We start from the raw sequence: 17,169 nt of genomic DNA, 5'->3' as shown, positions 1-17,169 counted from the left end.
TTACATCTTATGCAATTATTGATATCTTTAAGTTTAAATTGGTAGATTTAAATTTCTTCCTCTCTTCCACTTTTCTAAAAAACTTCCCTTCCTTTCCTGCCTTCTTGGGATTGATTGGTTTCTTTCTCTTTCTCTCTTTTAGTTTCTTCCCTCTCTGGTAGTCTGGAAGATATATAATATGATTATGTTTGTATTGGTTATCCTAGAAATTTAATATGTATATTTAACATAACTAAGTCTTCAGTTAATAAAGACCCATTACTAATACTCAGCATTCATGGGGCAGTCCCATAAAGTGCATGACTTTTGCATTCATTTTTTGATTTTTATTTATTTTGTCTTATTTTGCTTTCATGTGCTTCCTTCTGGGTCCCATTATCTACTGTCACTGAGATGATAAAAAACTGCTTTACCTTACAATTACCTGAAAGCAACCAGTCACTCTATGCATCAGACTCTCAATATTGAAACTACCCAATCCCTAGCCTTCACCATAGACCTCACTCTCTGTCTAGTCCATTGGTACCCAAGAACCAGTGAGATCACCAGGGAAGAGTACTCCCAGCTGCTGAGACAATACCAGATGCTGATAGCAAAGAACAGGCAAGCCAGCAACAAGGATGTGAAAGATGTGATAGCTTTGCAATCTTATGGAGCAAGAAAGCCAATTAGTTGTGAGCAATTCCTAAAGGAGTCATCATACTATGTAAAAATAGTTCTGCAGGCTCTGGGAGAGGGGAAAATCAAGGCCTCAAAGGACATCACTGCAGTCAGATCATACCACATTTGTGGGATACTGAGTAATATGCATGCTGCACACAGTTCAGTGTTTGGAAGAAGAAATCACTGTGATACAGTGGCAAGGTAAACCACAATATGGCAGAATATTATAGCTCAGTAGCTCTCAACAGGGGGCTATTTTATACTCCAGGAGACACTGAGTGATGTCTGGAAATACTGTTGCAACACTGGTATGGGAGGTGTGACTGACACCTAGTGGGTCTAGGCTTGACATTCTACAATGCACAGGATTCCCCCTGCCTTCCTCAAAGAATTATCTGACCCCAAATGCGGATAGTGCCCACTGCTGTAGATTATACAGTGAAGTATACATAAGCAACAGAATAGTTCTTCTTGGATCACAGAAGCCATCCTGTAACAATGATTTTAAACTTTTTAGGGAGGATGATGGTACAATGAAGATTCACTATACCATTCTGTTTACTTTAAAAATATTCCTTAGTTTTTGGGAATAATGAAAAATGAAAAGCTCAGAGGGAACTCATATCGCTGAATCTCCTTGAAGTGGCAAAAGATTTTTTTCTTTTTTTGGAGATGTCATTGAAAGTGAATGGTGTATTTTAGAATTTCAGAATCAGGACATTAGGAGACTAGATATAGCTGATGAAAAATGATCATAATAAACAATGTAGCATTTCCCTGAATTTATTCTAAATACAGCCTGTCTCTTGAACAGGTTTTCAATGCAAATGAACCTGGTTCATTTGATAAAACTTGCCAAATATACAAGATATTAGTTCTAAAGTTCATACATTAATACATGTATGGTAGAATTTCTTCATTTCTTACGTCTGTATTTTCTAAGTTTTCAAACACTTTTTTTAAAAAAAAACCTCTTTACTTTGAAAAGTTGCACAAATGGAACAGAGAATCTGTTCAGTCCTTCACCCACATTCCTAAAACGTTAATATTTTACATTTGCTTAATCATCCTTCGTTCTTTTCTGAAACATTTTAAAGTTGCAGCACAATGCCCCCAATTATCTCTAAATACATCATATTTTCTTAAGGACTTTCACATAACCACAAAACGAGTATTAAATGGACACTTATACAATATTATTACTTAATCTACAGATATTCGAATCGCATCAATTGACCCCTTTTTTAGCAAAATAATATTTTTGGCTTGGGATCAGTTCTATTGTTTTCATTAATCTGGAAGAGTTCCCCAGTATGTCTTTGTCTTTAGTGACCTTGATGAGTTTGAAGAATGCAAGCCAATAATTTTGTTAGACTGTCCTTAATATGGGTTTGTCTGATGGCCCTTCGTGATTAAATTCAGGTTATGCGAATTTTGGTATAATGAATACTACAAAATTGGTTAGAGTTTTTCTTAGCACCTCATCAGGAGGCATATGACGCCCATTTGTCTAATGTATGGGAATGCTTATTTTGATCAGAATTAGGAGGCTGTCGGCCATGTTTTCCGACCGTAAAGTTTCTATTTCGCCCTTTGAAATTAAGTGTCTCCTCGGGAGCTACTTTGAGACTATGGAAATGTAAACAAGTTGTTTCTCTTGGTACTTGCGCCCCCTAGTTTTGAGTAAGGTTTCAGTAATAGCGGTTGATACAGTGTCAGCGCTGGTAGCGGTTGATACAGTGTCAGTGCTGGTGGCTGCGAGTGTTCCCCAGGCCGACTGCTCTCTAGTAAGATTCTAACCCTCCTAACAGCAAAATGCCTGGTGCAAAATAATCGGCTGCCTTTTCCCGACTAATTTCTTCGATCTCAGCTGTTAGCAGGGTGTATTGTAATTGATCTGCATTTATATGTTTGTCTTCCCCACAGACTGAGCTCGTTGAGGGTAGGAATCATGGCTTATTATTTCTCTATCCCCAGTGTCTAGCACACATTAGGTGCTTTAAAAACACAAGTTTGAATTAGTGGTCTGGAGTAGAGACGAGGGAAGAAGATAAAGGCTACGAGTTGGCCTGGGGATGGCATTTTTTTCTGCTCTAAAGGGAAGTGGGGCCAGCTTTGCAGAGGGCGCGGCCAGCGTAGTCACTCTGCGACGGGACCCATGGGTCCCAGCCACCCGGTTGGCGGCAGGGCCTCGGGCTTCCGCAGGGTGGGGTGGAAAGTGGGGCGGGAAATAAAACAACCGAACTCGCGGCTCCCGGCATTCCTCGTGGGCGGTGCTCCCCTTTGACCCCTCGCTCGCGTGCTACACATCCGGGCCTCTGCTACTAGTGAGGGGAAGATGGCGGCCGCAACTGTGCTGGTTCCTGCAGAGTGGATAAAGTACTGGGAGAAATCAGGGAGAGGCGAATTGTGAGTGTCCGGGCTGGAGGCGAGCAGCGCTCCGCCGGGCCAGGCTCGGGCGTCTGCAGTGCTCTCACATGTGGGGGGAGGTGCGGGGGGAGAGGTGTCCCCTCCCCCATCTGGGTGACGGGTGTGGATGCTTGGCTGGGAGTTTCGAACTCAGGGAGGAGAGGTGCTGGTTACTGCCGCCGACCTCCTGCCATCCCTGGGCTCCCCTTAAAGCCCCGCTGCCCGCCAGAGCTTGTCTGTCTTCAGCCTCTTAGCAGAACTCCCGTTTTGTCCCTGCGGGTCCCCGCGCTCTCGCTCCGTCTCTTTTTGTCCCCCTCTTTGCTGAGCTCACTTGGCTCCTTTCTCCATCGGGCCACGCTGGGAGGGTTCCGACTTTCCGTCTCTCTCTGTCCCATTTCTTTACTCTTCACCCGTTCGACTCTGCAGTTTGGAGCCCGGCGCCTCCTCTGCCCGAAGTCCGGACCGTCCCGGACTCCCTCCCCTCCTTTCCGCCCACCGCCGCTGAACCCAGGGCATCGGGAAGGACCCCGCTTGGCACCTCTCGCCCTCCTGAGCAGCGATCTCTCAGACCGTCCCGGCCCCTCGCCCGCCGCTGTCCGTGGGCGAAGTGTAGCAAGCATCGCCGCTTTCTCCAAGATCTACCCGCATTTCTTTGCTCCGTCTTTTCATCTCAGGGCCATTTCAGCTTGGAATCAACTTTTTCGTCTTTAAATGTTTCCTAAACCCCATTTGTCCTGGGACTGCAACTAATTTTGGCAGCTCTCCAAGGTTCTCGTGTACCTAGAATAACGTGTTTCCTGTAGTCATAAAACTTGGGTGTTTTTCCTCTTTCTTTCTTTCCGTAGCACAGAAGACCGTAATCTGCCATAACCCGTCATTTCCTTGCCCCAAATTTCGGGTCTGTCTGTCTCGGGGGGAAAATTCGTTTAAGCGGCGGAACAAACCCCAGATTTTAAAACAATTGACTTATTGCGAATGTCTTTCTCTGAATCGCTTTATTAGTTAAAGCTCAGCTGGGTATGAGATTAACTCTTCATTAGCTGTTTTCCGCGTGGTTGCGCGCCCCTGCCTCCCCTCCCCTCCCCGCCCAGTAGTCAGTTTACGGTTGCCTGTGCGAAAAATGCGATCTTTAGAACTTCGGTACCGGGACCAAGCGCGGGGAACGTGTTGTCGGATCTTGCGCGTGTAATCGCGCCAGCCTACATGACTCGCGCCAGCCTACATGGCCCGCGCCAGCCTGCATGACCCTCCCCAGCCCCCGTCCGCACTCGCGCTACTTTCCGAAGTCTTAGTGTGAGCGCTAGAATTGGATCGCCTGGGTAGGCGGTAGTTTTAGCCACTTAACTAGCCAAGTGACCTTGGGTAAGTTCCTTAGCCACTGTGACCGTTTCCCCTTGAGTAAATTGGGAATAATAAGTACTCAAAGGATTGTTGCGAAGATTAATGCCTGTAAAGCATTTGGCTTATAGTAAGTGCTCAAATGGTAACCTTTAGATATTTCAACTTCTCTGAACAACTCTTGCACTTAAAAGTCTGTACTACTCAGGTTAGCAATTAATTCGTCTCTGACTCTTTCATGTAATCTCTTGTACTCAACGAATTGAGTGATTCTTGAAGAGTGGGGACTGTGTCTCACGTTTCTTTCGATTCAACCCTTCCGTCCCCGTCCTCTATCCCCCTCCCTCCAGCCGCTCTAGCGTCTGCTTAGGGAGCTTATTGTTTTATGAACTGACAGGGAAGTCTGTTTGATAACCACTCACTTTTAACTGTTAGGAACATTTTGCACATCCTTGTACGTGCTAGTTAACAAATAGCTGTTAAAGTGCCTTGTGTGTGGGGAAGGCAGGATGAGAAGTTACCAAACCAAAGCATCATTTTCATCTATATGAGAGTAGGATAACCACCCCATCCCCCCCCCCCAATGGGTACACCAGTTTATTGTTGCTTTGTTTACTCTTAAAGTCAACTTAGTTATTTGGGGACTATCATCTTTGTGGATTACTTAGCTTGCTCCTTTCAGCTGTTTTTGACAGTGTTACTATTATTCCCATCTTAGAGTGACTGGTATTAGGGCTAGGAGATAAAATTTTGCTTGGCTTTTGACTGGCAATGGTTGAAGAAAAAGTCATGTAGGAGTTCGAAATATCTAGTTAGAATTGGAATTTTGGATTCACTTTATGCATATTTACATGATCCATGCTACCCATTGTAATTTCTGTGTTTTTGAAGAGCTGCTTCAAAACTGTTATTCAAACTTAGGTGTATGTAGTTATTGCATGTGGAATGTAGTTTGAATTATAGTAGATCCAGATCAGTATAGTTTTATAACTGTTGTGTTACATGAAGAGAGTCGTGTGACAATGAAGTATTTTAAATAGTTGTGTGACATAATGAAATATTTTAAATAGTCAAACACATCACCATCCAGTACTTAGTCTTCATTTGACCTCTTTTCCCTCTTTGGAAGCTTTATTGCATATAGTCTAACTTTGGAGTTTTTTAATCTTGCTAATGATAGAGTTAGCATTTTCATTTTATTATAAAAAATGGTATTATAAATATATTACAAAAAATCTTTTCCTTTCTCTGAAAACAGCTTCTTAAAATATGAACCAGCAACCAGAAATGTTAAAAAGATAATGTGCTACCAAGTAATTAGTGAATCCATTTATATATTTGGCTTTTAAGATTGATCAGTATTTAAAATTATATCTTCAGTGGATTTTTCCTTTTTAATGAGAAAAGTTAACAGATGAGCTTTAAGTTGACCAAAAGTCATGATAGTTTTCATGAGGTGTAAGTTCATTTCTAGTCTGTGACTTTCTACCAGTATAAGTCTGTATTCTGGGAGTTGTAACAAGTTCAGCAGCACAATGTTAAAGGAACATATGAGCTATATGGGGCGTTTTAACGTTGAGAGGGCAAATTCTTATTTGTGCCTCATGAAAAGAAAAGTAGCTGTCAATTAAGATGGAAAGTCTTGGCTTTGAAGAGTAAGTTTTGTTAGATAATTAGGGAGAAAAGAAAAACTGTATTTTGCCCATGTGAATGGTCCATCACATACCTAGCTAACCTATTTCCAGAGATACTGATTATGTTTTTAATGGTAAATTACAGAACTCTTAAAATGATCTTTTCCAAGAGATAGCGAAAGCACAAAGGACTCTGAAAACATAATTAAGTGTCCTTTGCAATAACACTTAGATCTACTCTTCAGAGTTTCACATCTTAATGCAAACTCTTTGAAATTCTGTGACATATGCAAGATATGGATTTAATCACTTTAATTTTGGAATTAGAGCTTAAGTTTCTTGATTATTTCATATTATCATAGGATTTGCCATGATTAAGCTAATAAACTTGCATGTACTGGTAGATCTAGGGGAGAATTTTATTTCTAGTAGACATCTTTAACACAGTGAGCCCAGCATTTCTTTGTGTCACAAGCAACCTTAATGGAGGATTTATATTCCAAGCTCTTAATCTGAAGATGTTAGCCTCATGTCAATACTTATTTTAAAATACTCATATTGAATATCATGTATTTGTTTAAATAACTTGATTCTTTTTCTTTAAAAAATTTACATATCAAATAGAAATTTTTGTTGGGCGTTGCGTTATTTCTCAGTAGCTCAGCAGTAAAGAATCCACCTGCCAATGCAGGAGATGTGGGTTTGATCCCTGGGTTGGGAAGATCCCCTGGAGGAGGAAATGGCAACCCACTCCAGTATTCTTGCCTGGAAAATTCCATGGACAGAGGAGGAGTGGTGGGCTACAGTCCATGGGGTTGCAGAGAGTTGGACATGACTGAGCACACACACACACAGGCAATAATACAGTTTTAAAATTTAATGGCCAAATGTTTTGGTTGCCATTCTTTTCTTCATCTGCTACTAGTTGATTTGACATATTCCAGAACTTATGGAAGGGCATTTGGATGTTCATTAAATGTTGTCTGACCTGAATTTTTTGGAGCAAAGTAGGAGGAGGGAGTTTATAGCAAACAGTCTAAGAAATTTTTTGTTTTAGTATTTGTCTTTTTTTCTTTCAAAATGTGCTCTAAGTTCATCTGAAGCTTTATCTGAAACCATTTCTTCATGTCTTAGTTTTCATTTGGCATTCATTTTCTCATTTTGACCTGTTTTCACAAGTATAAGTCTTGGTCTATTTCCCTGGTAAGAGAAATTCATTCTTCAGAAAATGTAGCAGTATCAGGAGGTTTTTCCAGGCTACTGCTTTCTTTTTTTGTTAGAAACATTGTTCTTTAACTAAGGTAGCGTGAGTGCTATTAATGTACTTGTGTGCAGGAACTTCTGTTGTCTTTAACATTTCCTGTTCCTTTTCCTCCTCGTAAGTGCATATTTTCATTTTCTTAAATGCATGTTTCGAGACAAAACTACATGTCCTAATACTCATTTTTCTGGGTTATGTCTCCTGTCAATGATAATAGAGGTAACACTTGCTTAACAAAGTTTAGCCTCCTGTTGTTTTGTTTTTAAAAATTAGTTGAAGCACAGATCTACATCAATTTTTTATATGTAGAACCAGCTTTGAGATGTTGTGTATAATCCAGTAGTTCAGGCTTATGTTGTGTTTCTTTACTGGAAAATAGGATCAAGTAAGATGGAAAGTCAAACACTCCTGTTAAAGAGTAGTCACAAAATACTTAAGTTCTTGGAAGAACTTAAGACATTGTATTCAGTTTAAGTTTCATATATCTTTGACACAAAGTAGACTCTTTGTTCTTAGGGGCCTGAGGTCGCATCTACATTGTAGCACCAAACTGTCATAAAAGTGGAAAAAATGGTAAACCCAATTATTTGGAGGTTATTAAGGGACTAAAATAGTCATTTGAGTTTCTTCCAAGGCAAATATTTGATTATTTTTAAAGCCATATTAAAATGGGCAACTGTTGAAGTTTTGTTTTTCTCCTCTTAAGATTTAGGATAGAGTACTAAACTGTACAAGAGGTGTAGTAAGACATGCAGCATTCTGAAACAGGATTGTCTCTTTAAGGATACTTCATGATCTTCTATTAGTGGCAAAACTTAGGGGAAAAGCAGGGACAAATCTACTGATTGGGGGAAAACTCTTAATGAGTTTTTAGTTTCCTCCGACAACTAGGGAAGAAGTATTTTATACTAGGGAAATAGAAGTGTCTGTTATACAAATAAGTTGCTTTATATAATGTTATAACCCATCAGTGATTCCTTACACAGTTTGAGTGAATCTTTAAGATGCCAGTTAATAGTTCATGATGATATTATCATCTGCATCTGAATGCATATGTTTGTAGCTTTTGTGACTGACAAGATGGAATTACATTTCAGTTATTTTTAAAAATTATGTAACAATGACTGTACCATTAGATTAAGTGGGATTTGGTACACTGACATTTGCCCCTCCCCGCTGGAAGGATTATAGCAAAAGACATCTGCATTAAGCTTGTTAAAACAAATAGAAAATGAAGCTATTGAAAATGTGAATAAGCAGACAGATTCACTATAAGAAAGGATATTTGACCTTGCTTTTTAGTAGCCAGGGTACAAAGGGAAAGATGAGTTACTGGATTTCCTTGCATTCTTCTGTCAAAGATGCAGTATTTCCTGCTACTACATTCTAAAGGGAATTGAACCTGTGGGGCCAGTGAAAACCACGGTGGGGGAATTGTTTCAGTACTTTATGGCAAATGCTGAAGCAGCCTTGATGCACTGTCTTACATATTTACTCAGAACAAAAAGGAGCTAGGTGTCAGGCATTTTTAGGTTATATTCTCTGATGCTAGTCTGAAGCAGATATTTTTGTATTGCCTAATGTAATGAAGACTGATTTTGTTTCATATTTGAGATAAGCTCATTGTAGGTTTAACTTACTTTGGGAAATTAAAAGCTTACCCAGTGTCTTAGCACATTGGAAGGCCTATCTGGTTCTCAGGAGAAATAGTTGAAAGTACGTGGAGTCAAACTTAAATTGCCTTATTTTACCATTTCTAAGGTGCTCTCCGAAAATTTTTGTTCTTTTAATAGGAGTTGATTAAAAACTAACAACGAGATTTTCAAAATATGCAGATTTAGTAATAGTTGTCTGTTGGCAAGGCATTTTTATTCTTTGGTTTTGAAAATAAGTTTGTGATACTTACAGATGAATTTTTGACCAGGAAAAGTCTATTGAACCTTCCCCTGCTTATCCTGATAATGGAGTAGTGAAATAAAAGACACCGAGACACTGCAAGGGCATGCGTAACCTGCAAAGTAGATAGATAATCCCTCTGTGGATGGTTTTAATGTGGCATCATATTTCACCTTAGATGTGACATATAAGCATATTCTGTCAGTCTTATAGTTACTTGCTTTATTGACTGGATTGCTAGACTTAAGAAACATACGTATTCGTTGGTTCTCCTTTTTTTGTTTGAGTTTTGTACAGCTTGTAATAACAATTACTTTTTCTAAATTGTGAAATTAAAAAAATACAGAAAAGTGCCTAAAATTTAAATGTAGAGCTCAAAGAATCACTAAGATGCACACTCATGTAACTCATACCCAGCTCTAGTCAATATAATCCCCCTTCCTCTTTGCACTCTTTTACCTCCCCTGTGGTAACTGACATTTATGGCTTTCTCTTGTTTTTATTTACAGTTTTGCTACCAAATAAGTTTAAGTTTGTTCTTTTTGAATTTCATATAAATGGAATCATAGAGGATGTGTTCTAATTGTTCCTGACTGCTTTTGATCAACATCATGTCTTTAGGATTCATTTGTACTTTGCGAGTATTAGAAAGTTTGTTGTTTTGAGTTTTTGGCTGTTACCAACAGAGCCAGAATAGCCATTCTCATACAGGTATTTTGGTGTACACAGGTGCATGTACACCAACTTTAGCTCTACTAGATACTTCCACGCTATTTCAAAATATACTCCCATCTACAGTGTATGAGAGTTCACCTTCACATCCTGGCTAGCATCTAATATTGTGCTATGTGCTCAGTTGCTCAGGCATGTCCGATTCTTTGCAACCTCATGAACTGTGTAGCCCGCCAGGCTCCTCTGTCCATGGAATTCTCCTGGCAAGAATACTGGAGTGGGTTGCCATTTCCTCCTCCAGGGGATCTTCCCAACCCAGGGATCAACCTGTGTCTCCTGCATTGGCAGGCAGATTCTTTACCACTGTACTACCTGGGAATCTCAACATCTAACACTGTCACACTGTAAATTTTTTGTCAATATATATATTTCTAATGTTATTTTCTTCAACATTTTCATAGGCATTTTTTCCCAATTTTTTTTAGTTGAAGTATAGTTGATTTACAGTATTAGTTTCAGGTGTACAAAATAGTAATTCAGTATTTTTGCAGATTATACTCCATTATAGGTTATTACAAGGTAATGGCTACAATTCTCTGTGCTACACAGTATGTCCTTGTTTATTTTATACATGAAAAGTGAAAGTGAAAGTTGCTCAGCTGTGTCCGACTCTTTGTGACCCCATGGACTGTAACCCACCAGGCTCCTCTGTCCATGGCATTCTCTAGGCAAGAACACTGGAGTGGGTAGCCATCTCTTCTCCAGGGGATCTCCCCAACCCAGGGATCAAACCAGGTCTCCCACATTGCAGGCGGTTTCTTTTACCATCTGAGCCACCAGGGAAGCCCAAGAATACTGGAGTGGGTAACCTGTCCCTTCTCCAGGGAATCTTTCCAACCCAGGGATTGAACCAGGGTCTCCTGCATTGCAGGCGGATTCTTTACTAGCTGAGCTACCAGGGAGGAAGTTATTTTATACTACTATGACTAACAAACTATTTTATACATAGTAGCTTGTTAATCCCATAGTCCTAAACTGTCTCCTTCCCACCCCACTTCTTTGGTAACCACAAGTTTGTTTTCTGTATCTAAGTGTTTCTCTTTTGCATATGAGTTCATTTGTAGCATAGGTATCTGTTTCTTTTTACTTTTTTTTCTTTTTTTCTTTTTACTTTTTATTTTGTATTAGGGTATAGCCAATTAACAGTGTTGTGATAGTTTCACAACAGTAAAAGGATTCAGTTGTACATATGTATTCATTTTCCCCCGAACTCCCCTCCCATCTAGGGAGCCCTGTAACACTCAGCAGAGTTCCATGTGCTATATAGGCGTCATTTTGTATATTATTAGTCATTTGGATTTTGGTTTATTGTGAAAGATCTCTTTGTATCTTTTTTTCCATTTTTTGACTGGATTGTTTGCATTTCTTGCATTGATTTGTAGTTCTTTCTATAAATTGTAGTTCTTTCAGTGGGTTACACTGTGTGTGTGGTAAATCTCTTTTGTTATTCTTAGGCTTGTATTTCCACTCTTACAGTGGTGACTTTTAATGAGTAGAAGTTGTTCATTTTAATGTAGTTAAATATATCTGTCTTTTACTTTCTGAGTAGTACTTTTTTGTGTTTACTAGTTTCTCTCCATTCTAAGGTTCATGAACTACCTACCCTATGACTTTTATGGAAACATGTTGCTTTCCCTTTTTAAGTCTTACTTACCTGGAGTTGATTTTATGTGTGCTGTGAAGTAGGGGGTTGCAATATATTGTCGTGGTTGATGTATATGAAGAAAGTTCAGCCTCACACTTAAATAGTTGGCAAAAGGAAGAGATTTTTAGTAGTCTTTTCAGATAATTGTAGATACTTTTTAATATCATGTCAAAATTTGTCAAAATGGTGGTTTCTTAATGGTTTGTTGCAATGCCAAACCTAAAATCATATCTGTGTACTCCTTGTACATTGTTAAATTGAAATCCAGGTGTCTCTCTTTTACTTGGAATCTGTTTTACCCATGTATTATTTTGCAGCATCATGCATTGGTCAGTTGGAAAATACTGGTTCACCCAATGATGCAGCACTTCCAAATATGACACAATGCATTGTATAATAAAAAAAAAACCGTTCTTTAGTATCATCACTGAACTAATCAGGAAAGTTTTTATGAATTGTGAACTAGCCAAGTCCATGGTGCCAGATTAAAGTTTTCCAAAATTCTCATTTTTGTTTGAAACCTTATCTTTTGTCATTGGCAACAGATGCTCTCAGTTTGTTCCCTTGAAGTGACTGGCTCACTTGGTTCATTTTTGAGAAAATTCCTGCCAAAGACGCAAATCTGAATAACCATAGTTTGTCAGTTCTTTCAAGTAAAAAGGGCTTCCCTTGTGGTTCAGCTGGTAAAGAATCTGCCTGCAATGCAGGAGACCTGGGTTCGATCCCTGGGTTGGGAAGATCCCCTGGAGAAAGGAAAGGCTACCCACTCCAGTATTCTGGCCTGGAGAATTCCATGGATGGTATAGTCCATGGGGTTGCAAAGAGTCGGACACGACTGAACAAGCAGCTTTCACTTTCACTTTCAAGTAAAAATGGTGTTCTGTGAAAAAGCAGCTAGTTCAGCTCACAATTCAAACAATTGCATAAGTGATTTTCCTGGACACAACCATGGTATTTTGGTGTATGACAAAAATGTTTTATGTATACTTTCCAATTTGTCACATAGAATGTTAAAAATATGTATTCTAAAAAAAGACATGTTCTCAGGGCTAGGATTTAATAAAATTAATAATCTTCACTATTTCATTAAGGCCATTTTCTTTATTGTAGACACAAACATATAACAGATAAATCTTAACACATTTTTAAGTAAACAGTACAGTATTGTTAACGATAAGCACAATGTACAACAGATCTTTAGCTCTTTTTCATCTTGGATGGCTGACATTTATACCCATTGAACAGCAGGTTCCCGTTTCTCTATCCCTCTAGCCCCTGGCAACCACTGAAATTCTACCTTTTGCTTCTGTGAGCTTGATTACTTTAGATACCTCATATAAGTGGAGTCATGTAGTATTTATCTTTCTGTGACTATTTTGTTTAGCATACTATCTTCAGGGCTCATCCATGTTGTATATGACAGGATTTATTATTGAATAATGTTCCATTGTATATTCATGAGGTTTTCTTTATCTACTCATCTGTTGATGGACATTTAGGTTTTTTCCTACCTCTTGGCTATTGTGAATAATGCTGTAATAAATATGAGACTTCAAATACCTCTTCGATATCCTGATTTCAACTCTTATGAGTAAATACCTAGAATTGGGATTGCTGGGTTGTATGGTAGTTCTATTTTTAATTATTTGAGGGACTCCTGTACTGGTTACCATTTTACATTCCCATGAACAGTGCACAAGGTTTTCAGTTTCTTCATATCCTCCCTAACACTTATTTTCTGTTATTTTTTAAAAACAGGTGTTTTAGGTTCACAGAAAAATTGAGAAAAAGGTACATAAATTTCCCATTTACCCCTTGTCCCCACACGTGCATAACCTCCCACATTATCAATATTTCCCCACCAGAGTGGTACATTTGTTACAATTGATGAACCTGCACTGACACATCATGATTGCCCCCAATTCATAGTTTACCTTTGTTTTTGCTCTTGGTGTTGCACATTTTATGGGTTTAGACCATAATGACATGTATCCATCATTATACTATCAGAGTATTTTCACTACCCTAAAAATCCTCTCTGCTCTGTCTATTCATCTCTCCTCCCAGCCCCTGGCAACCATTGATCTTTTTACTGTCTCCATAGTTTTGCCTTTTCCAGAATGCCATATACTTAGAAACATACACTGTGTAGATTTTTCAGATTAACTTTGTTGACTTATTATGTGCACTTAAGGTTTCTCCATGTCCATGTCTTTTCGTAGCTTCATTGCTTTATAGCTTATTTCTATATGGTATATTCCATTGTGTGAATGTACCAGTTTGTTTATCCATTCACCTATCGAAGGACATCCTGGTTGCTTGCAAGCTTTGGTAGTTATGAATAAAGCTGCTATAAACATCCTTGTGCAGGTTTTTGTGTAGACATAAGTTTTCATCTCCTTTGGGTAAATATCAAGGAGTGAGGGTTGGATTGTAAGGTAAGAGTATGTTTACTCTTGTAAGAAACCACTAAACTGTGTTCCAGTGTGGCTGTACCGTTTTTCCTTCCCACTAAATATGATTGAGTGTTATGTTGCACCACGTCCTCACCAGCATTTGCTGTTGGCAGTGTTCCAGATTGTGGCCATTCTAATAAGTGTGTAGTGGTATCTCACTGTTTTAGTTTCCATGTATGTGATGATGTATGATGTGGAACATCTTTTCATATGCTCATTTGCCATCTGTATATCTTTTGATGAGATGTCAGTTAAGGTCTTTGCTCGTGTTTAAATTGGTTGTTTGTTTTCTTATTGTTGAGTTTTAAGAGTTATTTTATATTTTGTATAATAGCCCTTTATCAGATGTCATTTGTTTGCTTGCAGTTTTTTGATAATGACCACTTTTACAAGTGTGAGGTGATGGCTCATTTTGTTTTTGATTTGCATTTCTCTGATAATAAGTGGTGTTGAGCATCTTTTCATAACCTATTGGCCATTTTGTCTGTCCTTTTTTTTTTTATAAGGCTGTGCCTTGTGGCATGTGGGATCTTAGTTCCCCAATGAGGGATCAAACCCATGCCCCCTGTATTGGGAGCACAGAGTCTTAACCACTGAACCACCAGGGAAAGACCCTTTGGAAAAATGTCTATTTAACCTACTCCAGTATTCTTGCCTGGAGAATCCCATGGACAGAGGAACCTGGCAGGCTACAGTCTATGGGGTCGCAAGAGATTGGACATGACTTAGCGACTAAACAACAATTCATTTTTTAATCAGGTTGTTTTCTTGCTATTGAGTTGTAGGTGTTCCTTATATATTTTGAATGTTAGCCCCTTATCAGATACATGGATGGTTCACAAACATTTTCTCCCCTATTTCATAGGTTACCTTTTCTTTTTTTTGGTCCACAACTTGAGGCATGCAACATCCTGGCTCCTCAGGGATCAAGCTGTGTCCCCTGCAGTAGAAGCATGGAGCTTTAACCCCTGGGCCTCAGGGAAGTGCCCTGCCTTTTCATTTTGTTTGTCGTTTCCTTGCTGTGCATACAGTTTTTAGTTTGATGGTCCACTTGTCTGTTTTTGCTCTCATTGTCTGTGCTTTTGGTGTCACATCCAAGAAATCATTGCCAAGACCAATGTCATGAAGCTTTCTTCCTGTTTTTTTCTAGGGGTTTTACAGTTTCAGGTCTTATTTTTATGTATTTGATCTATTTTGAGTTGATTTTTGTGTATAATGTAAGAAGTATCCAATTTAGTTCTTTTGTATATGACTATCCATAATGTTGTTGAACATCTAACGAAGTTTTCAGTTTAGTAGTTATATTCTTTAGTGCTGCAATTTGTTTGGTTCTTTTAAAATTTTCTGTCCTTTTGTTAAATTTCTCATTCTCTTCATGCATCATTTTCCTGAACTCGCTGAGCATCTCTATGATGGTTATTTGAAATTCATTGTCAGATAATCCATATACCTCTAATTCTTTAGGATCAGTTTCTGAAGACAAATTTTGTTCCTTTTATTGGACCAATTTTACCTGTTTCTTTATGTTCCTTGTAGTTTTCTGTTGGTATCTTTACATTTGAAAAAACGCTCTTTTATCCCAGGCTTTATGGACTGCTTCAGTGCAGGGAAAGGCCTTTACCAATCAGCTTGGCTATAGGTTCTGGGAGCCTCTCAAATTTTTTCTCTGGCTGTGTCTTCTCTGGCCTAATGTGTAGATTCCTGATTAGAGGGATTTTCTACAAGCTTTCCCCCTCTTGCACCCTCTGGTGTCCATCTGTTGTACCCTAGCAGCTTCTTTTGTCCTTAGTGGCTCCCAGGCAGCTAGAGTATGCCGGGTACTGTCAGTGCCCCGAGTCAGGCTAGACAGAAGCCAGTCTCTCAGGCAGCGCCCCCTCCCCCAAAGCTGGGATACTGGGCACACGCTCTAGTCTTCTCTTTCTCCCTGGAGGGAGAGATTGCCAAGCTGTTGGGCACCTCTCTGACCCCCCAAACCCCCTCACTGGCCCCGCCCCCGGAAGAATGTTAGATGTATATTTAGTCCAGTCTTCTCTTTCCCTCCTCAGAGAGAATTTTGAAATTGGGAATTGCCTTCCAGTCGTGCAGTGCTGTGCCAGGAGTAGGGACCGTGGTGAGAAAGCATCATGTATTTTCCTAGGAGCTTTAATGCAGCTGGTTTAGTTCTTGCCTGGGGTGCAGGAGCTCTTAACTGTTTCTGAATTTCTCATAAAGGGAATTGTGGATATGTATTGTTGAGTTGTGTTTCTATGGGAGGAAGGAAGGCCTGGGGCCTCCTATTGTGCCATCTTGCTGAGCCACTCCCATCAAGGACATTCTTAAGTGAAACTGGCTTTTGTTTGTGTGAATGATCATGAGAGATATAATGAAACAATTGGTGACATCTTACATGAGACTGACTTTATTCTTTGATTTCTTTTTTTAAAAAAAATTTATTCTTTGACTTCTTGACTGTGACAAATTCAGTGAGACAGTTTGGTGCTACTACCCTGATGAATGCTAAGGTGCCAGCAGTCTCACCTTCCTTTGCTTTCGAATTATTAGTGCAAATGTCAGTACAATAAGAAGGGAAATGCAGTCTTAGTGCTATTACAAATATAGTTTTGACCTTGTAGAATGCTAGAAAGTGTCTTGGGGATCAGGGGTTTGTGAACCACACTATCAGAACTGCTGCTTTATCAAGTTATAACTTTTTTTCTTACTCCTAATTTTTAAAACGTTTTTTAAAAAATAGTGAATGGTTATTAAATTTTGTCAAATGTCATTTATGCATAAAAAGACATAGAAAACTAGGAATAGAAACTTTCTGAACTATTTTGTGATTTTAAAAGTTTAATGTGGTAAATTAATTTGAACCAACTTTGTGTATTTGGGATAAACCCACATTAACCTTGATGTATTTCAGTATTTTTCAGTATATATATCTGTACATATTTAATGGAGCTTCCCAAGTGGCTCAGTGGTAAAGAATCCACCTGCCAATGCAGGAGACATAAGAGAAGCAAGTTATTCCTGGGTTGGGAAGATCCCCTGGAATAGGAAATGGCAACCTGCTCCAGTATTCTTGCCTGGGAAGTTCCATGGACAGAGGAGCCTGGCAGGCTACAGTCCACAGGGTCACAAAGAGTCAGACACGAC

General features: G+C 39.2%; 1 protein-coding gene across 1 annotated transcript in view; it reads left to right on the top strand.

The window, feature by feature from the left end:
- Positions 1-2,925: 2,925 nt before the first annotated feature.
- LOC110147854 (THO complex subunit 2) overlaps positions 2,926-17,169 on the top strand; it is a gene marked incomplete at its 3' end in the record, with an annotated part of 86,364 nt that continues 72,120 nt past the window's right edge. The window contains exon 1 of the mRNA XM_020909621.2: positions 2,926-3,072. Within this exon, the coding sequence (XP_020765280.2) occupies positions 3,002-3,072 (71 nt within the window). The remainder of the gene's footprint in view (positions 3,073-17,169) is intronic.

Source organism: Odocoileus virginianus, unplaced genomic scaffold (assembly GCF_023699985.2).
Source record: "Odocoileus virginianus isolate 20LAN1187 ecotype Illinois unplaced genomic scaffold, Ovbor_1.2 Unplaced_Scaffold_2, whole genome shotgun sequence".
Classification (NCBI taxonomy): domain Eukaryota; kingdom Metazoa; phylum Chordata; class Mammalia; order Artiodactyla; family Cervidae; genus Odocoileus; species Odocoileus virginianus.
Note: the sequence above shows the minus strand (reverse complement) of the source record. Positions and strands in the feature narration are given on the sequence as shown.